The 26,016-nt window shown below is 31.8% G+C and overlaps 2 protein-coding genes across 2 annotated transcripts; both read right to left on the reverse strand.

The window, feature by feature from the left end:
• Nucleotides 1-1,126: 1,126 nt before the first annotated feature.
• Nucleotides 1,127-9,321, reverse strand: LOC114173499 (nodulation receptor kinase-like). The gene is made up of 15 exons (XM_028057948.2): nt 8,781-9,321; nt 7,979-8,483; nt 6,909-7,375; nt 6,351-6,498; nt 6,024-6,095; nt 5,852-5,920; nt 5,135-5,206; nt 4,955-5,026; nt 4,700-4,875; nt 3,826-4,052; nt 3,453-3,579; nt 3,311-3,379; nt 2,262-2,451; nt 1,672-1,804; nt 1,127-1,574 (listed from the first exon to the last, which is right to left on the reverse strand). Exons 1-15 carry the CDS (start codon nt 8,878-8,880, stop codon nt 1,236-1,238), a joined length of 2,766 nt encoding a protein of 921 aa, XP_027913749.2. The 5' UTR covers nt 8,881-9,321; the 3' UTR covers nt 1,127-1,235.
• A 3,312-nt stretch (nt 9,322-12,633) lies between these two features.
• LOC114174661 (ABC transporter G family member STR2-like) lies at nt 12,634-17,674 on the reverse strand. The gene is made up of 3 exons (XM_028059488.2): nt 16,997-17,674; nt 13,832-14,550; nt 12,634-13,735 (listed from the first exon to the last, which is right to left on the reverse strand). The coding sequence occupies exons 1-3, from the start codon at nt 17,486-17,488 to the stop codon at nt 12,760-12,762; spliced, it is 2,187 nt and encodes a 728-aa protein (XP_027915289.1). The 5' UTR covers nt 17,489-17,674; the 3' UTR covers nt 12,634-12,759.
• Nucleotides 17,675-26,016: the final 8,342 nt, after the last annotated feature.

The raw sequence follows: 26,016 nt of genomic DNA on the forward strand, positions 1-26,016 counted from the left end.
CAGTATTGTCATCAACACGTTATTTCTTAATTAGGGGGCATGCCGGGGAAAAAGTGGAGGAAGAAGAGTGTTCGAACTGGCTCCTTGATAACAGTAGTAATTGTCTGTTAAATTTTGAAGAGCTTAAAGCTTCCCTCTTCTTTTCTCTGAAACAGAAATGAAAATAAGTTTCATTGAATCAGGCGCCTCTAATAATCTCTTTTGCCTACATTATCTTGTTCAACCAAGCATCAGGACATTAATTATGATTTATTCAGTCTCTATGTACATTTTGAATGTATCTCTACTCAAGGCTATTATAAACGAGAAATATTCTTTCTGCACTTGTTTTCTGACGTTTTTTTACGATTAGGAGAAAGATAAGGAGATAGGGTAAGATAAAGACAGTAATGAGAATATATGGAAAAAAAATTAAGTTGTGAAAAAATGTTATAGAATATATTGTAAGGATGTAATAACTCGTTAAAAACTATGCGTTGTAATAGTCAATCATTTTTTCTATAATACCCACCAAAGAATAGGTGTTTCAGGGACGCGATCAACTCAGAATGAGGATGGTTGGTTTCCCAGGAAATTGTTTTCTTTTAATAAAGTTGCTTCGCAAAAACCTTTCTTCTCCCTCCGTGTCATTTGAGAGTTTGGACAGTCCAAAACTTGGAAATTGTCTTTTATGCTGAACACATTCCTCCTCCATGAACCGTGGATGTAGGAAGATACTGACGCGATGATTATTTATCAGTAGTACTTCAATCGTGATTCCACAATAATAAGAACATACAAGTGGCCAACATTTATGTTGTTGACATGTTTCTACCGTAAGAAAAAGGGATAAAAGGACCCCTTAATAATTGCTTGGCTGGACTTAATATATTCCCTACAGATTTAGGTGTTCGTCCTGCTTTATGTAACCTGTCCAAGTCCATCAATAAAAGATTTAGCTTTGTTCGATGCACAGTTGTACTTTTTTAAGATTAAATCACAATCAATTTAGTTTACGCAATTTTTTATCAGCCAAGCTTGGACTTGGCAAATGATATGGCCTTTTGCATTTGACACCTACTTTATTCTTTTCACTCATAAAATGAGGCTGAGCAAGAGAGATTAGTCTGAAGGTGCATAGAGTGGATGAAAGTAACATCACAAAAACTAGCATTTTCTCCTTTACCATATGAAATGTATAATTACTAAAGAAGTTATGAAAAACGAATCAAAAGAATTCCATTTTCAACCATTTACTATCTCGGCTGAGGATGGGATAAGGCTTGGGTTGTGATGGTTGATTCTGCTGTTGATGAAGTTGAGGGCAGCACCCTTTTCTCTATGACAATAGAGTAGCGGTTGGATCCTCCAAGACTGTCAATGGACTTCATGTATTCTGATGCATTGTTTTCTATGATGAGAGCATCCTCTAGCTCACGAACAATGTCTACCATGCTTGGTCTATATGCTGAGAAGGGTTCAAGACATTGCAGTGCTACTTCCACCACTCTCCACATTGCCTCTGCATGGTATCCCCCCTTGATGCCAGGATCCACAATTTCTTCCATCTTTGATGCTCTTATATATGGCTTAGCCTGCAATGCATGCAGAGTTATTTCTTAGTTAGTGATGTGAACATAATGTGATTCCGTACAGTCCAGTAAAATAAAACATTTAGGACATGGAGCATACCCATTCAACCAAGCTCCACTCATTCCGTGGTCTCTTTATGTCAAGAGGTTCCCTCCCAGTCACAATTTCAAGTAAAACCACGCCATAGCTGAAGACATCACTCTTCTCAGATAATTGTTGAGTTTTGTAGTATCTGCAGTACATGGGGACAAAATTCTGGTATTGTCAAAGTTGTTTAGATCATAGTTGCGTTTTGCAACAAAGGAAAAATAGAGTTGAAGTGACAGATTCTTCTTCATCTCGTTTGAAATTGCTCAGATTATCATTTGTCATTTGTCTTGTGTATGGAACAGTCTAGTTTCCTACACGTTTATGAATAATTATACACTTCATATAGGAAATTCTAATCAGAAACATTTCTTCAATCTGTTTGTTGTTGACAGGGCTTCCATGACACAAGTCAATTGGTACATGATAGGAGAGTTGAGCCTTTTTCTTTCAGATATTATTTGTGTTTAAGGGCCTTTCTTTTTTGAGATGATTCCTAGAATCCTTCATGTGGGTAGTATTAATAAATCTTTTTCTCAAAGTGATGGAGTAAAGCAGTATTAGAATTTGAGGTTAAGACATGGTCGAAAATGTCTACTTACTCAGGATCCAGGTACCCTGCAGTTCCTCTGACTTCAAGAGAAACGTTACTGTCTCCTTCTTGAGGAGCATATTTTGAGAAACCAAAATCGGCAACCTTAGCGCACATGCTATGATCTAGAAGTATATTACTTGATTTCACATCCCTGTGTATTACTGAACGTCCTGGAAATGTGTGAAGATATGCCAAACCTGCTTGCTAAAAATTTGTTAGCATTCAAGATGATATAGATGAAAATTGTAACGAGGACAGTTAAGTCTAAGGATGCATCGTGCCATGTTTCTCTTTATATCAAAGTAGATTTATGATGAACCAATTAAAGCATTCTCTCTCTCTCTCTCTCTCTTTTCTACTGTATTGAAACAATGAAGAAAAACTATCAATGATGTGGTTTCTGTCCCTCCCAGTAAATCGCACTATGTTTCCTTTATCTAAAATACTAAGGAAAAAGTTTCATTAACTCCTCCTAATCTTCCAACCCCTATTTAACACCTAATAAATTATTTTATGCAGTGATAGTCTGACAAAACTTAATCTTCTCTTTTTTCTCTTTTTTAATCTTAACATCAAGAATTCAGGAGCTTGTTCCTCTTCCAATTTAAATCATTATTTGCTAGATTTAATGTTTTAATTTAAAAGATTAACGTCAACACTCAACATTGTCAATAACACCAAAAGAAAAATATTAAAACGAAAATTGATAAATTGTTTGAAGAAAATTGAAGTAATACTTGTGGAGTTTGTCCAAAGTGTTGCCATAGGGTATGAAAAATACTATTATGAAATACATGCTCTTTGCCGGATTTTTCTGGTATTCCCCCTCAAATACCTTCACCCTAATCATTCTAAGCTACAAGGTGGTAGAAACCAATCATCGTTGTCAATCAGTGAAGCTTCATCACTTTACTTATGATTTCCTAGAGTTCTTTTGTTCGATAGAATCAATATGCATCTTTTTAGTTTATTTTCCTGCCTGATTTGGTTCAAGCTCATGTGTTAATTAGGTATATTTGCTGCATCTTGGGAAAAGTAAAACATCATATTACTTGCCTCGAGCTGCACCAAGAGCAATAGAGAGTCTAGTTGGCCAGTCTAATATTTTTCTCTTTGCAGGTTCCCCTGTTATAAAGTTGAATTTTAGAAATTAATGGGTACCAAAACAAATAAGCGGAAAGGATTTTGGAATATTTACCATAGAGTCTGTCTTGCAAAGAACCATTGGACATGAAAGGATACACGAGAATTTGTTGATCATTTTCATTACAGTAACCAAGAAGAGGCACTAGGTTTTCATGCTGTATTGCAGAAAGTAGGTTTAGCTGCAAGATACATCATAGACTGGTCAGATGGTGGAAAAGTAGGCCATTGTAAAATGTAAACAAAGAGGGTTCGGGAATGTAAGAGCCAGGGATGTAGTGAAAAAAAGGAGAATATCTTATATTTTCTTTAGCATTTGCCAGGATGCAAATATCAGCTTTTGAATTACTTTTGAGCCAAAAAATGTTAATTAGAAAAATTTCCTGAGAACTTTGATAGTATAATAAACTGAATAATGCCTATTGTACCTCATTATCAAATTCTCGAGTTCCCTGAGTTGATGTGGCTGAACGGACTTTCACTGCCACTTCTTGACCGTCATTTAGAGTGCCCTGGTAAACAGAACCGAATCCTCCTTCCCCTATCAATGTTTTGTACCTTTCTGTGGCAACCTCTATATCTTCCAAAGTGAATGTCTGAATTGATACAGACTTTATTAAGAAGTCATCTTTGCTTGGCAAAGAGAATATTACATCTGCATGTTTTTTATAGAAAATTATGTCATATACTCGGTGTAAATTGAACAAAACTAATCAGCATCCCTATCACGCAGAAGAAAAAACACATTGATAGCGGTGTGATCAATGAAGTTCTCGTGCTTAGTGCACAGGTATGGATTGCAAACTTGTAACAGTCATTTTGTTAGAAATTTGCACGCTATATGTTAATTTTTTAGTATTTTTTCCCCTTCTTTATTTTCATCACTATACACAACATTATGTGCGAGTTCCTAACTGAAATGGTAGCTTAAACCTAAATTTGTTTAGAAACAATGGAAGGAAGTGGAATTAATCTTGGAGAACGGGGCTGTTGGGATTAATAGAAGGATAATGCAATTAAAGATGTATGGCTCTTTAAACCTTTCTTCAGAACAGCAGAATCTCATTTATATTTATCTTGTTTTTGTGAAGCCAATCGAAGTTTAAACTAATTCTTTTTGTTTGTAAAACTATGTACATAATAAAGATGATAATCTTTCAAGACCATTGATCTCATGATCTGGGATTGTATTTAAAGAGGGAAGTGAGTATATCTAATCTTAAAAGTAAATGTACTGTTTTAGAATGCTGAGAGACATAGGATAAAAAAGGAAAAAATGATTAGAGAAGACAAAAAGCCTACTTGTTTCCATTAAGTAGTTCTTTCCACCAAATCCTTCCCATGGAATCAACTTTTGTCTATAGCGGCAAACAAAAATGATTCCAACTGCCAATGTGATCAGAAGTGATCCACATGTAATAGCACCAATGACAAATACTTGTCCAAATCTAGGTTCTTTTGCTTTGCATCTTCCGTAACTGAAATATTAATACTAAAAAAATCAAATTATGCTTTACTTAAAGTGTCTGTTTTTTCGTTTCAAAGAGTGCATCATACTCTGTATTGATCCGGGAACCATTCAAATTAGCTGGAGTGTCTTCACTCATGCGTTTGTTGCAGCCATAATACCTATGAATGAATAGAGTACAAACAAAATGTGTAGAAAATATATTAAAAAACTAAATAATCAAAAGTGACTTCTTGGTGTTGAAATAGAATGTTAACTCAAATACTTACAAAGATTTCAAATATGGCAGTGAGACAATTGATTCTGGAAGTGACCCCATAAGATCATTGTAGCTTAGATCTCTGCTCGGAAATATATATCAATCAACATATGAACAAGTTTCAGTGGTAGGAAATTTTCTTGATGACACTACTAGGAAAATTCTCTATGATTTGAATCTAAGTGCAGGAAGGAACAAATAAGATCATTATATCTGCACCTACTAAAGTGTCATAGAGAAATAAGGGTCAGTATGCTCATGAATATTATAGATACTGCCTAATTTGATATTTTCTACCTCTTATGTGACTGACCTAATTCCATAGAGTTATGCATAGGATGTTAGAGCATGTACAGAGACATCAAATCAGAAGGATTTATTTCAATAGAGTGCTAACCCTAATGAAATTATGTGTTGTCCATATGTGTATAGGATACTGAATCCATGTAATACTACACGGTTATGCTTCCTCGCTGCTTCAAGACAGAGAACGAAGGCTAGGAACTAAACTTGCTTATTAAATCATGCAATTTTTGCCACCCATTTAAATCAAATTTCAGGTAAATGCATGTTGAGCCGTGTAAAATTAAACCTGACTAGCAATTCGTTCAGTAATTAAGTGTTTTGGTTCTGCTTATTTTCATGTTAACATTAACAAGTATAATAGAAGTACTATAATTCAGCTTGTGGCATCTAGTCATAGCTAAACATTAGAAGGGATCATTACATTGACATCAACAAGGAGGACGGTGGAAACGAGGGAATATAACCATTGAAATTGTTGTGGCTCAGGTTCCTGCACATGACCAAATAGTTACATCCATGCATACAACAGAGTCCCTGGTTATCCTCCAAAAATAGATGCAGAAGCAATTGAAAAAGGGTTTTGAAGGCAATACAGTATTTTTAAGTTGGTCATCTCAGTAACAGTAGAAGGAATTTGTCCTTTGAAATTACTTGAGGAAAGATCCCTGGAAATAGAGAAAAATATAGATAACATAAAAAAACACTTCATTTATCTAAACAAGAACCTACTTAGCTAGATATGTGGATTGGTTGACAATTGCATGTATCAAAGCGTTAAAGCCATTGTCTATATTGGTCTTTGACTAGTATTCCTATAGAAATAGTTGTGAGATTGAGTGCATGTTTGGTAAAGTATACATGGAGTAAAAATACATCTTTCTTGCTTGTGGCAGTGTTTTAACTAGAACTGACGGACTTACAGCTTGGTGATAACAGACGAGCCATTTGAACCATCACACTCTATTCCGTGCCAGGGGAAAATACAAGGGTCTCCAGTCCAACTCTCTAGCACTTTAGTGTTTTGGTTTTGCAACAACAGTTCTTCTCTAATCTTCTGAATCACTTCCACTAAAGTAAAAATAAGAGAAAGAGATTGAAGACTGGTTACAAATTAAAATACATCCATACACCATCTTAATTATAGAAATGAATAAGAAAATGGAATGTAAAACACTTAAGGGTGTATTTGGACAAACTTCTCCATAAGGTTTTCTAAAAGAGAAAAACAAGAAAAAATTATATGAACTACTCAAAATTAGCTCACCACAAATTAAAAAATAAAAATCTATAGAAGTTATACGAAAAAGTTTCTACAAATTAGTTTGTGTAAAATAATTTTAACTTTTGAAGAAGCTGATATAATTTTTTTTCTCGTTAGCTTTCTCTTCTAGAAATTCTTAGAGAGAAGTTTGTCCAAATAGGTCCCCAAGTGAAATAACCCCACCCAGAAAAGGAGGAAAACAACACAGACACACTACCATCTTTTTGGTTGGTCTCTTCAATCCATGATCGCATTTGCAAGATCTCATAAGCATTCAAAAGGGGTCCAAACTCAGCACCAGATGCCTTGACCAAGGTTAAATTAAGTAAACCGTTTGCGGAAACATTCAAGACAGTGTATGTATAGTTGGACCCTCTCGCCAATATGTCAAATTTTTCCCTTTGAATCTCACTATTAACATAGATGTCAAACACCCTTTTTCCTTCTTTGACGGTGCTATTTAATTCAAGGAAGTAGAGAAATACACGATATTCATAATCCTCAGTGTCAAGGCTGCTGTGGATTTCCAATCTCTCAGGGTGGGTAAGAGCTGTCTGTAGGACTCGTAGAGGTGGTGTCATGTTGGATTTGAGGTCAAAATTGCTAACATTGTAAGACAATTGGAGAGCAGATGATGGACTTGAAGTTGCTTTCCATATTCTATCACTTGGGTCATCTGGGAACCTATAATTTGGAAATAGCCATATTATAAGACCTTCTGTTCATGTTCATAGTCCATGATACCAAGAAGCTAAACAAGTTTATAAACCAAACACTAAACATAAATCGCTTTAATAAACTAAGGATAAATCCCTTTGACACCCTTTTTGCAATTTGCACTACTTATGGTATATACGTTTTGACAGTAATTCTTGTGCGTCACATAATAATGGATTGAGTGATAATAGATTTTTGGCTTCGCGTTTTCTTGTTATTTTCATTACGATGCATCTTATTGCATCATAAAGAAAAGAAGCTGTGCATAAAGGTGTGTTACACTTCTGTCTATTAGGTGAAGATAGGTTATCTCATGCAGTTATTGGTGTGATCCTTGCACATGGAGCTCAACTTCATTGTGTCTAAATCATTACCAAGAAAAATGCAAAATTGCTATTATTTATCCCATAAACATGTTGATTGAATATTTAACATCCATTCCCTATATTGTGAATATAATGCTTTCAGAAAAACCTTAGTGATAACTCCTAAGCCTTGTAGATTTCTAGGAGATACACTTCTTTGATAAATGGTGGTGAAGTTTACCTCAAACTAAAGTATATGACATACCTGATTTCATCTTTTGTACCCCAGAGACTATTTCTGCTTATCAATTTTAAAACACTGGCAGGCAAATCATGTAGTAGGTAATCTTCTGGCAATGGCCTTAATTCCAGCTGAGAAATAAACGGATCCACCTCCCCCTTCACTAAGCAGAAGTCAATGTAGTCTTTGGTAGCCCTAAAAACTCCCTCAATCTCAATTTCCAAGTCCTGGGGCGTGGATGGTCTCACTGCACCTAATTGTGTTACCCCAATTGAAACATTAAAGGAAGAATTTATACTGTCAAATGGAAATGTGCCCCTTATCAGATATACTTTATTCTTAATTGTTGGTAAACTGTAACATCTCTTTCCTTCATCTAGAGAAAACAGTCGAACTTTTTCATTCAAATCAATTTTAGGTCTTCTGCAGCTTCCTCTGTCAGGGAACCATGTGTAATCTGTTGTGTAATTTAAGGTGGTCTGGGGATCTGTGTAATTTGAATCAGCACAACATGCTATGTTTTCAAACCCTACAAAAATGTCACGGATTAGACTTATTTTGTACTAAAAGGGATGTTCCCCTAAATAAATTTGAGCAACATAAATAAAAGAAAGTGTAAAATGGTTTTAAGATTCTCTGGGTGGAAACTGGAAAGCCCTATCAGTTCTATTTCTTCATCCTCACAAATTTTGTTTGTTTTTTCTCATTTTAACCTTGATCATCAGTTGACCTTTAGTTTATATTAAATTTTTTGCTATAATTATTGGAAAATATACCAGGTAATAGACATCATGATCTAAAAGAATTATAATCTTAACTTACTAACCTTCAGTTGCAGAGCCAGAAACTGATCTGATAAATATATGCAGACAAACAGCGCATGCCACAACCAGTCTCAATACCCAAATTTCTGGTAACTCCATCATAATCTGAAATAGTGGTTACCCCATTGGTTTACAAACTTGAATCATGGCAACTAACTCTTCATCTTCCACCTAGTACCATAAATTTTCTTCTGAATTTCATTTCTTTCTCTGCCTTGATCACCAACACTCTTGAGTTTTCCTATATCTCAGATTAGGGGAGAAATAAAAGAAAGCTTGCTTAATCCCATAATTCTGAGAACTTATGTCTTGTGGAAGACTTTGAAGCCATTTTGCACATGTACTGAATTGGATGGAGGATTAGAAGAACAAATATCTTTGAGAAATAGGGGTTTGACTTCAAGCCTGGAAACTGCAGGAGGTAGTAGCTAGGAAAGAGATGGAAGACGAGTAAGGAGATTGAATTAGTATAAATCCATTGTTAAATATTTCTTTTATAGTTTTATATGTTATTGATGTTAAACATTATTTTTCATGGAGTGGTGGTGGTGGTTGCTTGATTATGTGTATTTAATATTGATATAGTTTAAAATAATTGGACAGACCACTCCTTCGTCTTCTTCTGCCTTCATTCCTCTCATTTGAAACCATGGATGTTACATGATCAAAATAAGAGTGGTATCTTGGAACAAATTTGAACTTTTCTGGAATACATACGTAGCAATTGTTAGTGACGTATCGTTGAATATATTTATTATATATTGCATACTTAGCTTTCCACTAATGTTGACCTATGCATTTTTATACTAATGGTTATGAGCATTATTGTTAGAGTCTCATGTTTCTGATTACGCTTTAGGTAGGTAATGAAGTTATTGGGGGAAAGAATTCAAATAAAAAATTACTAAAGATAGGAATTGTGAAGGGTATCAAAGATGAGACTGTTCATTCTCATGCCTAGCACTATCAACACACCAATTATTCCCTTTCATGTTTTCTATAATATTTTGCTTATAGATAAACATTTGAAACCAAGTATCAAGAGGAAGTGGCTCAAGGAAACCCCAAAAGAGCAGGTAACCCCTTCACATCCTTGTAGTACTAGCCTAACTTTTAAGCGTGATCTGACTAAAAATTTACTTTGCAAATTAAATTAACATCCATTTTGCAAGATTTAGCAGAATTTCTGGTCAATATAATTGCTTACCTAATCTCATATATAACTTCTTAGTCATATATAAAAAGAAAACTCCAAAGGGCATAGGAAATAGACTCCATACTACATCCTATTCATTATTCATTATTATAAACATATTTTACACTTAATTATTTTGATAGAAACAAAGCGTGCTTAGGATCCAATCCCATTTGTGTTTGAGCTTGTTACATATATTGATTAAAAAATTCACATACCGAGTCAAAACTCAGATGTTCAACATGTGAACATAATATTATCATGATTAAATTTGCTGTAATGTGCACTGATGAAATCAGGTTGTTATGTGGTAGGATACCTTAAGGTAAACTAGAATTCAATAATTTATCTATTAGTATTTTTAAGGTTTGTGAGCGTAATAATATTACTGATAGTTGAAGTTATTCTTTCTCTTCTTGAGTGCTAGGGAGCTGTTGCATCAGTAAATTTTCAAAAGGAGCAGAATATATATTCGTTTCTGAATTCTTATGTTTGGGATCTGTTATAAGGTTTTAACGTATAACTACATGATGGGTTGCTGTAATGATCAGAAATCTTGCACCCATATGTACAGAAACTGATTAAATCAGCAACAATCATAGTACTAAGGTTGAAATTAGTCTCAAATACAGTGGATAAGGAAAATTCTGTAGCAAGAAGAAAAAAACTAGGGTGAATGTAGAAGGTTCTGTTTTGCCTAGTAAAATATAGAAAAGAATGTTCAAAACTAGGGTGACATGTTTAACTGGAAATGATAATTAAGAATTAAGAAATTATAGTTTGTCATTTATCTAACTAAAGCCCTTTTAACTTTTTCTAATTCAAACAACCATTAGCAGGTAAAATTTGTAATTCAGTTTAGGAAATGCGTTTTTCCTTGTTCCAATAATATAAAATTTTCTCATTATTTTAATTTTATCTATCTCTAGTCAGAACAATCAGATTATAATGGAAGGCATTGTAAATACAGAAAGGACAGATGTCGATATGATTAACATATAATGTTATGCTTGGTCAGTCTCAATCCCATAGCACACGTTCAAGAACATCTCATTAACTAAAAACTTCTATTCTGTGTAAAAAGAATATTGTTATTTATAGAATTAGTCCGAGTAACAAGTTGCATAGAAAATTTATATATTGCCGGTAATTTCAAAGCTGGTAAAAGGATTCAAATAGAAGATCAAGTTAGAAGAATTTGATGCAGCCATCATCATATTTTTTGGAATTTTACATGAACATTAAGTCAATCCAATTCAATTTCCTAATTCTTCACTTCAAGTTTGAAATCTTAATCTATGGTGACATTCATTAATAAATCATCTTGCCAAACTCAGGTTAAATTGGCCTTTTGGGTATGATTAAAGGTTTTCCCCATTATATATATATATTGTATATTTTGGCCAAAGATTTTAAATATGATTATTCCATCCAAGTTGGCTTGCCTATACCCGACAAAGCGAATTTGATACTTCCAATGGATTTAGTAGCATATTTCTGTATTAAGCTTTGTCTGTTAATAATACATATATATGTCCAAAACCTTCGTTATAAGGCCAAACTTCAACTCTGCGAATTATCTTTGAGAAACGAAATAAAAAATCATCCAAACAGTTGGCACGCCAACTGGTAGAAGACCTTTCATAATCAATCATCAACCAAAGTAATAGTAATAAAAAGCAAAAGGAAACATTCGATTCATCTTTAATAAGTCAATCTAATTGGAATTATCTACTAACATTAATCAATTTTATATTACTGTCAACGGGAAAACCCAAGTTTTTGAAACTCAAGTAATATTTGCTTTTCATTCATTTCAATGGATTTGATGTCAAATTCTTCTTCCAAATGGAAATGAACTAGAGTTACTACCATCCCTCTTTTAGTCTTATTATTTTGTACCACATTATCTATCGTATCTTTTTTTAATTTTGTCGGATAAGAATAAAAAAAGTAAAATTATTGAATATAGGAAACTTAAAATATAACATAAATATCGAATAGATTATTTGGTTTGAGAAAAATGGAAAAGAAGGATATAAAAAAAAAAAAAAAAAAAACCTAGCATTTCTTATGTTACTCACAGTTTTAAACAGCAAAAAAAAAAAAAGAAGACAGATTTCAATCAACCAAGCAAGCAAAGCAATTCCAGGTTTCCGTTTATTTATTCTCTTTCATTTCTATTTCTCCACGATTCTCTTCTGTCAGTTAAAAAACATACACACACACACACACTCATACTTATATACTTGTAATTTTTTTCTATCTCTTTATTATATTATACTACCTATGCTTTTCTCTCATACTGGGTGTAATTTGGTGTTTTGAGTATTCTTGTGTCATTTTTCTTGGGAAAATTTTGTACACTGTGATTAGATCTAACTTTAAATTCTATTTTAAAATACTTTTTATTTTCTGAAAATCAAGCCTAAGAAAGATCATCAGCATGAGGAAGTTCATCAGATTGCCATAAACTCATAAACACATTATATCACATTGACTTAAGAGAAAACACTGAAAAAAGCCAGATCATTGGTAGGTCTATGTCTTTCCTTATGCAAAACAACAGTTAAATATCGCTGAGATTTGTTAAAAGGTTTGCTCTAATTCCTTGATTTGCTTTATTGTACGGTATAGAAAAAGCCCATCAAGCTATATAATTTACAAAGCTTGATGCAAAACAAAATACACTGAAGCAACATATTTAACATCATAAAACAATGTTTGCAGTGCAAAACAAATGAAATGATTCACTAACTCACACAGTTTCCCTTAGATACAGTTCTCTACGACCTCTGGTTTTTCGATGCAAAACGAAGGACTAGATAAAATAAAACCCTGTATAGCACAGCCCAACCAAACATTATAAGCACAACTGTTCTCTTCCTACGTCCATCTGTCTTGATGTGTAGACTCTCCAAGATCTGAAAACCGGTAATGGGTACTCCATCCATATATCCAAAGGTATCGTTCACCTGGTACTGGTTCATCAAAAGCCCTTCATAAGGGTATGTCATCGTTGAAATTGTGTTCATCCAACGCCAGTAACGGGGAATGTCATGGCTGCTCAAGAAGTATCCACAGAACAAGAAGAACAAGGCTGTGAAGGCAATAACCATAGCATAACCCAATATGTAGTTTGGCACCACTGAGCTCACAAACACCACGAATGAATTTGTTGACAGAAGAGAAACAAAGAGAACAAGCAAGAAGTAAAGAAAAGGGCCTCTGAGTTTTAGGGCAAACCAAACAATGCCTGCATAGACAGCTGCTTGGAGAAGAATAAATGGCGTGTGAGTGATTATGCCTGCAATGGTGTAAGTGGAAGCTCTGTAGGCATTGTGAGAAGTTTCCCTTATGAAGATGAACCTTTCTTGGATGAAGGCTGGGACAGCATCGTTGGAAGAGAAGAAGAAGAGGCACACTGTGAAGATGAAGAAGCTGAGGCGGTTGGTGATTCCTTGCAAATCTTTTCTAGGGTTGTGGAACATGGTGGCCATCATGAAGCCCATGAAGGTGAGAACCATCAATCTTGAGAGAAAAAGCTCAGGGGTGCGCCTTATGTTTATGAAGTTGCGGCGAATGAGTATCCATATCTCCGTTATGTAAGAATTTACAAACTTTGGACCAAGGTGTTCTTCTGTGCCATTTGAGGGAGTGAGGTAGTCATTCTCATTCACTGTGTAGTCACTGCTGCGTGGTGTTGGAGTGGCTTGAAAGATTTCACTCGAGTACGTGTAGAAGCCAGGTGAAGTATTGTTTCTGCATAACAACACCAATATTTATATTGCTATATACGTAAACCAATGAGAAATTATGAATGATAGGTATAATTTGAAAATAACAAGTTATATAAACCTTGTGGTATTGTGGAGCTTGTGATCATTCTTAAGCCGTGCTGGTGTGAACTTGAGAAATGCTGCACTATTCCCAGTGCTCCACGACATGGAAGTGTTGTTATAGGGACTTCTGAGACTGTGATCAAAATCGTCCATTGCCCTTCTACTCACCTGCGAGGAGTGAGAAAACTCCGCAGACTTCTCCTCAAACCTGTGGCTAAGGTGCGAGGAATTGGCATAAGAGGGTGCAACAGTGGACACTGAATGAGGGTGGTTGGATAAAGGAGGTGGTTTGACCCCAGTGCGTGCAAACTCTGCAAGTGCTTCGACTCCAACCTCACTCTGATCGTACTCTTGGATCACGTCAATGAGACTTTCAATGGGGTTCTCTCCCTTGGGGACTTTGCGTGGCATGCGTGACAAGTGGAGGGTCACGTCTTGCGGCGACCCTTGAAACATGAGCTGGCCCCGTGCGAGGATGATGAGGTGGTCGAGGAGGAGCTGGATTCTGGACGAGGGCTGGTGGATGGTGAGGATGACGGTGCTGCCGCTGCGTGCGATGTCGTGCACTTTCTCGATCACGCTGTGGGCGCTGGTGGAGTCTAGCCCTGAGGTTGGCTCGTCCAGAAAGAGAAGCGATGGGCCGTGGATTATGTCCACGCCGATTGACACGCGCCGCCGCTCTCCGCCGGACACTCCTCTTGTCCCTTCATCTCCTATGTAGGTGTTCCGAGATGACTGCAGCACCAGAACAGAGGTAAATGAGAAGAAGTTTCAGTCACACTTGAAGGATGTACATACATAGAGAAGATAGAACTTGGAATCAGAGAAACCATATCATCTTTAGGAATGGAATGGCAGATGCTACATAAATATTCACATTGACACAATTAAAAACATTGGATGGATAAGTAATAAATATTGTAAGAGTAATCAACAACAAAGCATGTTGAGGCAACACATCCAAAGAAAATAGGGATTAAAAAAGAAGCTGAAAAGGGATGTAAAATTAGAATGAATGAGATGGGGCAAATTTGGTCTAACATAGTCACATTAAGAAATGGGTGGTAATTTCAAATAGTATGGCCGGTATGCCTTAGTTTGGGTAATTCAATTATGTAATTGATCATTCATATTGGCTTTCTAAATGTAATTTGGGTAAGTGTTGGATCTTAGTTACGAGTAATGAAAGTATAATTATGATGAGAATAAGGATAATTTTTGAATAATGATATTTTTATTCACTTTTTTATCTATTTTTAATTCATTATTTCAATCATTATTTGATTTTCTATTTTGATTTATTTATTTTAGTGGTGTGATTAATGATCTAAAAATAATTGAAATAATAAATTACAAGTGAGTAAAAAAAGTTGGTCAAAATATTATTATTTATAATTTTTAAGTAGGTTTTCTATTGGATTTTGTATATATATTATATATGGATCAGAGCATTTCAAATTATTTATTTAATATATAAAAACACAAAGTAGAAAGATAACTGGTTATTGGTTTCTTGTTACTTTCATTCGCTTGTAATGAGAGTTTAATTTTAGTCAAAGGTATGGATTAACAACGAATGTGTATATAGGCTTCAAACTAAGGTAATCTTGCTAGAGGTCAAGATATGTAGTAAGTTATTATTTTCACATTGGACAAATTATTACATACACTTTACATTCCTATTTATTTTTCAATTTCTCTCTATCTCTACAACTATAAATGTTAATTTTTTTAATAACCAAAATATATTTAAAAGTGGATAGAAATGTCAAAACGAGTTTCATGTGAGTTAACCCGGCTCACCATGTGTTCGAACCGGCACTTAATCCACCTGTTAAACAGGTTTGAATCGGGCTGAGGGTGGGTTGACCCACTTAACCCACAAACATTTCTTTTACAATTTTTTTAAAGTTTTTTTGTTATAATTATATACTACTTCTAATTATAGAAGTTCACAATTTCATATTTTTAAATATTAGAATATTGCTTAATAATATTTGAATAGTTTGAATGTTCAATTAATTTGTTTGTTTAGTTATATGCATTCACTTTAATCTTTATCTACTATAAATATAATAACATTTTAAGAATTAGGTGAACACTTTGATTTCACTCTTATAAAAAATAAATTAAGTCAATTTACTCTCATTAAAATACAATAAATATATAAAATAAATTACAAAAAAAATTCGTAAGTGAATCAATCCACTAACCCACCAACCCATGGTGATCGGATCAAGTTGCAAAATTTGTGGGTCACCAAAAAGTGATACGGGTTGAGTTGGTCCTTTTTTAATTCAACCCGTGATTAGTCAATCCATGTGAGTCGGGTTACCTTATATGTTGACACCTTATGTCATGTAATATATTTAATGTTAATATATTTTTTTTGTTGCACTAGATACTCTACTTAAAAATCCACTTTTAAAAGTGTGTGAACCATTAAAAAAGTTAACTTTTATATTTGTAAAGAAAGAAAAATATTAAAAAGTAAAATAACTTATATAAGGTGTGTGTAAAAATTTGTTGATTATCAAAATAATAGCAATACATAAACTAGAATGCAAGATGCATTGCAGATAATGAAGTCTAGAATGCATAATGCATTGCAGAGAATGAAGTATAGAAAAAAATTCTTAGACACGGATAACTACCATTTAAGAATCCATTATAAGAATAAATTGTTCTAATAAATGTAAACTTTTTCATTTGTAAAATATATATATATATATATATATATATATATATATATATATATATATATATATATATATATATATAACGGATAATAAGGAAGAATGGTGTCATAATGAGAGAAAAAAACATTTTATAAGTATCAAATAATCATTATCCAAAGTTTATCAGTTTTTTTTTTTCTCGCAATTTTGACTGAGTTATTATTATGAGTTGAGATAGGTATAATCATACTAAGTCTTATTAATCTTCTACTGAATAATTTAGTTTATATTTTAATTAATAATAGATTGTTTAGAAGAAAAAGTTGGTTGAACATACTATAAACTGCATTCGCTAAACTGCGTGTATTTTAAAGGAGTGAAACCCTAAATCATTGTTACTTCTTTATCTACATCAGTTAAGCTTTCGAATAATGTTCATGACAACATATAATCAAGAAATTATATATATCTTAAAAAGACATCAAAGAATGAGATTTGAATACCGTTAAGCCAAGCTGGTCAATGAGCTTCTCCACCCTCTGTTTCTTATCAGCAAGAGAGAGTGGTCCAAGGCGAAAATCAGCAGCAAACATGAAAGTCTCATAAACAGTTAGCATAGGGAAAAGCCTATCTTCCTGCATGATATATGCAGAACTTCTTTTGATCAAACTTGCATTCATGGTTGCACCATCCAACGAAACCTTCCCTTTGAGGCTTCCACTAGCAATCCTCCCAGCAAGACCATCCAAGAGAGTGGACTTTCCTGCACCACTAGGACCCATCACTGCAGTGATACAACCCTTTGGTGCATAACTAGTGATATCATGCAGCAAGTCCACCTCTTCACTCGACCAATTCCCATCCACTTTGGCCTTTTTTGTGACAGTGTAAGTGAGGCACTCGAACACAAGACCCCCGGTGAAGCTCACCGGTGGTTTCCTTATGTCAATCACTGTTTCAACGCGATGGTGGTGGTGGCCATTGGCTTGAGCCATAGTTGAAGCTAAGGTGTTTGAGAAAATGTTGAGAGTAGAGCCTGTTCAGAAGGGCTCTGAAACTGAAAGGGTGGAGCGTTAAGGACGTATTAAAAGAAGGGATATTTCAGAAAAGGACTTTTTGCAGCCGGTGAAAGATGGTGCTTCCAAAGCTATTCACGACGCTGTCTTCGTTGAAGAATCCATTTCAGGTTGTTTCCATCGAAAAGGTGAAAGTGGCTTCTCGTTTTCTTCATCGCTTGCTTCCTTATATTCGCAAACATTAAGCATGCATATGTCTATCATTTTTCATATAATATTCAGTAAACAAAGGCTGGCAATGAAGCATACCTTTTTGGATTTATATATACATTTCATTATTGTATTTATGTGTAATGCTAACGGACTTACCAATTACAACTATTACAAAAACAAAAGATTGTTACTTTCGAATTCCTTTTCTGGCATAATATTAAAGATTAGATGTGATTAATATGATTCATTGGAAAATGGTATTATAGCGCCATCCTTTTCAACAATGGATATTGAAACGTACGTTTTGCTTCGGTATTCGGCTTAAGATCCTTGTCCCTGTAACTCCCTTTCAAAAGTAGAAGTTACCATTAGGTGTTGAACAAACATCAAAGGACAATGAAGTGTGATTTTCTTAGCTGGAATCTCTTTTTCTTCCGAATCAAGCTATATGTTGATGATGATCTACAACGTTTTTCTAATAAATAATTGTGTTATGAATTTGACTTACTTCAACTTTTTTTGTGTTTATGAAACACGTGAAAAACTAAAACGATTTGATCCCCGCGAAGTATGTTTTAGGATAAATAAGTCACCTATTGTTAATTAGTAAACCCGAAGAAGATATTTCAACGAATGCATGTTTTATAAATATATGTCTATAATGTATAACTAATAATTTTATGGTGAACAAATGAGATTACATGTTACCTTAATTGAAGTGGGTTTCTTAATCTAAAAAGCCATAAAGTAATTAATTTTTTAACAAATCTTTTGAATGATAAATAGTACATTAATAATTAATATAGTAACTAAAATTTATTAATAATTTAGATATCAATTTACAAAATAAAAAATTATTGGTTACTAATATAGTAACTATTATGAATAAAAAATTATAATTAGTTGTTAAATTGGTCACTAATTAATTAGAGACTAATTTAAAAATCAATTTATTTGATACCAAAATTCTTGGTAACTATGATTAGTGATCAATCTCCTTTAGTAGCTAAATTTTATAAACAAATTTAGTGACCAATTATAAATTTTATTCTTAATAGTGACTATTTTAGTAACCAATATTTTTTATTTTGTAAATTGATATTTAAATTAATCACTTTAGTGACTAACAACTTTTGGTTGCTAAAGTTGATTGTTAATAAAATATTTTCTTATAATGTATATTGAGAGAGAAAACAATATTTTGACCACATCTCAAAAAATTACACCCATTATAACTTACTTTAATAATATATATATATATATATATATATATATATGTTGGAAAAAATTCAAATGAGTCAAAAGTTCCATATTATATATAATAAACAAGTTAAAACATTATATGAGAATAAAAGCTCATAACATCATTACCTTAAGACTTTTGGGTAAAAATGGCATCAAATGTCTTATATATGTAAGACTAATATCATATATATTTAAGACCACAATCTCTCGATAACCATAACTCATATGAAAAAATATATAAATCCAACAACAGTATCAGATCCAATGGTCCGCAGTGACTAACCGCATAACCATAACGAAAAGGGGTCACCATACACATGAAGGGAAATATATCATAGGAAAAAGAAAAAAAAAAGGACTCACCCTTATGGGAGATTGTTGGAAAAAATCCAAGTGTGAGTCAAAAGTCTCACATTGAATAAAATATACAAGTTAAACACTATATAAGAATAAAAGCTCATAAAACTCTTGAGGGGATATTGTTGGAAAAAAAATCTAAGTGTGAGTCAAAAGTCTTATATTGGATAAAATAGACAAGTTAAACACTATATATGAATAAAATTCCATAACACCATTATCTTAAGGTTGGTGTCATATATATCAAGTGTGAATGATCGCATAATCATAACAAAAAGGGGATCACCATACACTTGAAGGGAATATCATATGAAAAAGAAAAAAAAAAATACCTTGAAGGGAGATTGTTGGAAAAAATCCAAGTATGAGTCAAAAGTCTCATATCGGATAAAATAGATAAATTAAACACTATATAAGAATAAAAGCTCATAACACCATTATCAAAGTTTTTGGATTAAAGTATTAACAAATGTTTTATATATATATAAGACCAATATTATATATATATATATATATATATATATATATATATATATATATATAATTACAATATTCGTCGACATGATAATTAAAAGTTGTAAGGTTAATCTTTATTAACTAATTGTTTAGTATAGAAAAATGACAAGATGTTATCTCTCTGTATGTAATATGTTTTCGCCGAATATTTGGAAATTTTACAGGCAAGTCGGAAACAAAACTTTAACTTTGCAAAAAACGGATTCTATCTTCGACCTTTTCACGATGCCATCTCAAAAGTGTCCTGTGCTTCTTAATTTAAGATATTATAAAGTACTTGCAACCAAAATCAGCAAACTAGGACGGTTCACGACGTCTTCATAGAATTTTATAAAATAATTTTATCATTATTTTTATTTTTATTATTACTTTTTAGATAATTAAGGTTCTTATTTAATAAATTGAAAAATAAAAATATTTGATTCTTATATGAGCCGACTCTATGTTGACTTTTTTATATTGTCTTTTATCCTCTACTGAGTATTAAAAATATATTAATATTGATATTTTAAAAATCTTTTTAATATATTTTGTAACATCAAAATTAGTATTCATTAGTATATTTTCAAGCACAATAAAAAAACAATACAGAAGAACTCAGCAAACAATCAAATCCTTCTTATTTGTGAAAATATTGTGCAAATAAGTGAAAATTGAAGAATATAAAACAAAATCAATTATTAATATATTGGGTTACTTCAATTATAAAAAATAATATAAATGAAAATTATTGATTATCGAAGAATATCTTAACAAAATCAGTTATCGACAGATTTAGTTTAATTACAAATTTCAAACCTATTCCAATTCGAGAAGATCCTGTGAATAGGAGTTTTGACAAAGTTAGAGAGACAAGTCTTTTAGGGGGGAACGAATAGGGAACTAACCCTAAAGGTCGAAGACTCATTCCGAAGGCTGGAGGCATTCATTTGTTTTTTTCTAGTGTTCAAAATGTATGAGTAACTAACTCTCTTGTTCATGGGAGCTTGACATAATCTATTTTTGATCTTTAAGATTTCTACTATCTAGTATATTTCTTTTCCATTACCGTAGACATTCATTTAAGTCCGCATTTTGATTTGGAGAGCTTGGTACAAACTTAACTGGGAATCAAACTTATAAAATATTAATGATCATACAATTATAAAATATTAGGGGACATATAATTATGGAATATAAGGGGTCATATAATAAACCTTAACAATATATAAAGAGATTCCCTCTTTTGTGTCCATATTTCAAAATACCAATTTTACCCTTTAAAATATAATTATTTATAAAAATTTTGAAAATTGGTCGTTACTTTTACAAATTTTGTTATAAAATCGTCTATCTCTGCTCTTCTCTTTTTCTCTATTTATCTGCAGATATTCTCTCATTTTTTTTGATATATTTCACTTTATTTTTAGTAAATATAATTTTATTTTATATATTATAACTTAATAACATTACATTATCATCACCTACTAATATAATATCACATATATTTAAAAAATGCGTATATATGTCGCGCCTGTGTCTATGTTAGTTGACTGTAAAAACAATTCACCTCATTATTTAAGATGACCGGTTAGTTAATGAGGCACAAGATGCAAAAGTCAATCTACTTAAATCCACTCTTCCAGATCCATTTTCAAATTCAAACACACTCTAAATATATGTGAGGGGTGTGATAATAATCTATTAAGAAAAAAAGATGAAAAAACATAAATACAATCAGATTAAATTACGAAGGAAAAGATAAAACACAATATTTTTTCATTCGAGCTCGTTTTTTATCGGTTTAATTTCAATTTAAAAGATCGACCCATCACATCATATATATATATATATATATATATATATATATATATATATATATGGTCTCCCTTTTTCTTTTTCTGTTTCTTATTTTACTTTACCAGTAGCTTTCTTAGTTAATATACCCAAAAGTATTGTTGAAGACAGTCTTTGTGTTGTGTGTTGCTGAGGAGAATATGCCTGAGGTGGAAAACTCCATCAAAAATGTTTTTAATATTATTATAGTCATATATGGTAATTTCTTTTCTGCATAGCAAAGGGTAGTTAAGTGCAAAGAAAGTGAAAATATATTTTCCAAAGCTTGTGATGTTTCAGTTGTTGTGTTTCTTATGTGACTTATTTTGCTTCATTTGCTTGTGAACAAAGGTGAAGAAAGGTGAAGAAAGGACAAGTCAGGGAATGAAATAATTTGTTTGAACTTCATTACAACAGGATTTCTAAAATACTATTTATTGGATGAACCAACCTTTAATTATTTATTTTATTTAACGCTGTGATTCTTAATATTGTCCTCTCCTTCGAATATTAACATAGTATTTTGTTTGTATCTAAATCTAACTTATACGTAATTGTTTTATATAACTCAACTTTTAATTAAATAATTAATGAATGGGACAGAGGAAAAATTGAGATCAGAGAACATTGAAGTTTAAGCAACAATATGGTATAGGCCTGGTGCTTTTATGGTCTTTTTAAAATCTTAGATTAGAGTGGTAGGCCATCTTACAAGTTGAAACTTCACTGCTTCACGGTTCAATCCTCAAACCATTCTACAATATTATTAGAGAAAATGTTGATTTAGTTGATGATTTTATTGATTTCTTTGAGGGAATATACTCAAAACTTTACTTTGTATGAAAATTTTCGAACAATTTCATTTTTTAAATATTTTGTTTGAATAAAATAATTTAAATTTAATAAATTTTGAGTTACTTGTTTAGATAAAGTATTTCAACTACCACCAAATTAAAAAAATAAATATCAAATAATTGTTAAAAAATAAAAAGTATAAATATGGATAATTTTTGTTGTTGATATGGATTGATATCATGTTTTCGTGTCAAAATTATTTAAGAGTTATTTTTTTCATTTTATATTTACATTTTTTTTCTTAATTTACGATCAAAGATATTATTTTCATGTTATAAAATGTTAGATTAGACCAAACCCAACTAAGATAGTATTAGAGGAGGCTCTCGAAGATTGCATCAAGGAGTCAAACCAAATCAACTCAAGTCCAATTGAATTGAGTTGGTCTACATTAACTTAAGCTAAGGAGGCTTGAGTTTCGATCGAGTCAAGTTGGTCAGACTTAGGTCGAGTAGAATTAATCAGTGGCAAGTTCATCCAAATTTATCCGGTCCTAGTCGGATTTATTTGTCAAGTCGAGTCTTATGTTGAACCGATTCTACTTAGGCTCATGTTGAATTGAGTCTATCCGAATTCATATGGACTTGATCAACCTAAAATATGAAGACTAAAATATGAATTTGAGAATGAGAAAAATTTTAAATTGTTACTTTTTATGTTATCCAATTACACTAATAAAATTATAAAATTTCAATTTTTTTTTTCAAAACAACATATTTTCTCATAAAGCATTTAATTTTTTTTAGATATATCATGTTCTTATTTTATCCCAACGTAAATTTAAGGTAATGTGTTTAATTCAAAATGTGAAGACAATTTGTATATGTTTTTTTATTATATATTGCGCATATTAGTTATCTATCTTCAATATGAAACCAGGGATGTGATTGAAATCCCTACATATTCCTAATATACTTAAGAATATATTAGTAGTCACTCATTGAAAGTATCGTGTGATTTGATTCTTACACTATGTTTTTTGAGAGAATTTATTGTTCATGTGAAATGGGAAGAGAGGATTAGTATGTAATTATCTTATTTCTTTGGGGTGATAGAAACGTTTAGCAATGATTAGTGGGGTCATTCCAGATGCAATCTTCCTATTAGAGATGTCAAAAAAATCTGTACCCGCGGGTATCCATGGATAAAACCCGCAACGGGTAAGAAACGGGTATTAAAAATGGATACCCGCTACCCGCGGGTACGAGTATTTTTGATACCCGCATGTTAACGGGGCGGATATGGGTATCATAGTATCCGTACCCGTGGATACCCGTACTCGCTAAACTTTAATTTAGAAAAATACCCTTATATATATATATATATATATATATATATATATATATATATATATATATATATATATATATATATATATATATATTAGTAAAAAACATTATGAGTCTTCATTCAATAATGGTGGTCAGATTCTTACCCCACAACTGAGTAAATTACTTTGAGATACTGTGGAGGCATTGATGTGTCTCCAAGACTGGTTATGGACCAACATGGAAGGTAATGAAATTAACACTTTTACTTAAATATTTTAATTAAGTGATTGTTAGAAATTTTTAATGAACTTCTTATGTTTTCAGGCTCTTCTAGATTAAAATTGGACAACATGAAACTTTATAAAATGTTGCAAGAGGTGTACATTAATGAAGTTAGTAATTTCTTTAATATTTTATTCAAAAATAAACTACAATATAAATTGGTCGTGATTTTTTATTTGTTTGTTTTCCAAGAATCAATTAGAGAAAAGAGACTTCTTGATTCAAGCACTAATTATGGTTAAATATTTATTTTTTTAAATATTTTTGTAAATACCCGCGGGTACCCGTGGATACCCGCGGATATGAAAAAAAATAGACGGATACCCGCATAACGGATATCCGACAGATATGGGTACGGATACGGGGCGAATATTTATTTAGCGGGTAGCGTACGGGGGAGCTACTACCCGTACCCTACCCGCCCCGTTGACATCCCTACTTCCTATGCATGGTAAGATTAGAGGGTGACACACTCCAATTTATGAAATTAGCCTTCATATTTTAGTTTCCTTGCATTTGATATATTCATTTCTCCTTATTATGAAAACAACAAAATAAAAATTAATAACACAAATAAAAATTTATTACTTTTAAAATTATTATTAAAAATTTAAACAAAATCTCCATATAAATAAATTATTTCTCACCTTACATATTAAATTTATTTTCATACCAAATATATTATATTATTCGTTTTTTTATAAATATTTTTTTTTATAATTTCAATCATTTAATAAAATTTATAAAAATAATTTTAAATTATTTATATATCATTTTATTTTACTTTTAACGCTAAAAACATTTTGGTAATCTAACTTTTTTATGTATTAATTTTTTTTAATATGTCACATAAGTCAATTTAATTACAAACTGTACTCTTTAATTCATTCCAAAATCATCTCCAAATTCCAAATTCCTTAAGAAAAATAACATCAATTTTATCCTCTAATCCTTCCCATCTTTTCTTCTCTCTCTTTCAAATCATTCTTCCAATAAAAAAATACAGCCTTAAAATCTTTATATATCTCTACGATGATATATTAGTAGTCACTTGTTGAAATTATTGTCTAGTGAATCCTTAATCGGAGGTTTTACCGAAATATATTTGAAATCCCTCCCTTGAGGTTGACTAACCATTAATCCACATCTTTTATAGTTTTTTTAACATTTTTTGTATTATAATTATTTTATATTTTTAATTATATATGTTGACATTTTAGTTTTTTTAAAGCTAGAATGGTATTAAATAATATTTCATCTTATCCATGAAAAACACAAGTCTCTTAATATTCTAAACCTTTAAAAAAATTACATAAGTCATAGAGAGGATAATTTAAATTTCGAAAAACACTCATCTTTTTCTTAGAAATCAGTGTTTAACAATTTCTACTTTTAATTTAAATTGATCAATTTTTGCTTGATTAAAACTAACACGAAATTTAAAAATAAAAGTATAAATAATTAGTATATATAAATTAAGTATGAAATAAACAAAAATTCCATGATTAAGCTATCCGTACAAGTTCAACTCCAAAACACAAACATAAAAATTGGATGCACCGATTCATAGCGAAATCCAAATAATCCACCAAAATTAATAAAGAATTTGGATAAAAGAAAATAATTTTTTTAAAAATAAGAATAATAGAGATACATAAAAATAAATAAATTAATATTTTTAATAAAAAAATGGAACTAAAAAATAATTTAACCAAAAATTTATCTTATTTATCTTTGATCAACTATTAATTTCTAACTAAAGATTAAACAAATTTCCTTTTATCATCAATACATGTAGCTTCGAATAGTCTCATAATTAAAGTGAACGGTAATTTAAATAATAATTAAAGTTGAAAAACTAAAATAAAATTTTCAAAACTATTTTTAGTTTAACATCCATAAATTAAAAATAAAATAGTTAATATCTTTTGTTATATGAAAGAGTAAAAGGAA

This window comes from Vigna unguiculata, chromosome 2 (assembly GCF_037176805.1).
Source record: "Vigna unguiculata cultivar grain cowpea cultivar isolate G323 ecotype 2 chromosome 2, ASM3717680v1, whole genome shotgun sequence".
Taxonomy (NCBI): Eukaryota; Viridiplantae; Streptophyta; class Magnoliopsida; order Fabales; family Fabaceae; genus Vigna; species Vigna unguiculata.

What these genes read in the sequence shown, in the direction of transcription:
- LOC114173499 (XM_028057948.2), bottom strand. Translation starts at nt 8,880, where the DNA reads ATGATGGAGTTACCAGAAATTTGGGTATTGAGACTGGTTGTGGCATGC. An exon ending in TCGTCTGTTATCACCAAGCT is followed by an intron (nt 6,096 to 6,350) that starts GTAAGTCCGTCA and finishes CTCTATTTCCAG; the next exon opens with GGATCTTTCCTCAAGTAATT. An exon ending in CTCGAGAATTTGATAATGAG is followed by an intron (nt 3,580 to 3,825) that starts GTACAATAGGCA and finishes TGTATCTTGCAG; the next exon opens with CTAAACCTACTTTCTGCAAT.
- LOC114174661 (XM_028059488.2), bottom strand. Translation starts at nt 17,488, where the DNA reads ATGGCTCAAGCCAATGGCCACCACCACCATCGCGTTGAAACAGTGATT. An exon ending in TTGACCAGCTTGGCTTAACG is followed by an intron (nt 14,551 to 16,996) that starts GTATTCAAATCT and finishes CTGGTGCTGCAG; the next exon opens with TCATCTCGGAACACCTACAT. An exon ending in AAGCTCCACAATACCACAAG is followed by an intron (nt 13,736 to 13,831) that starts GTTTATATAACT and finishes GTTGTTATGCAG; the next exon opens with AAACAATACTTCACCTGGCT.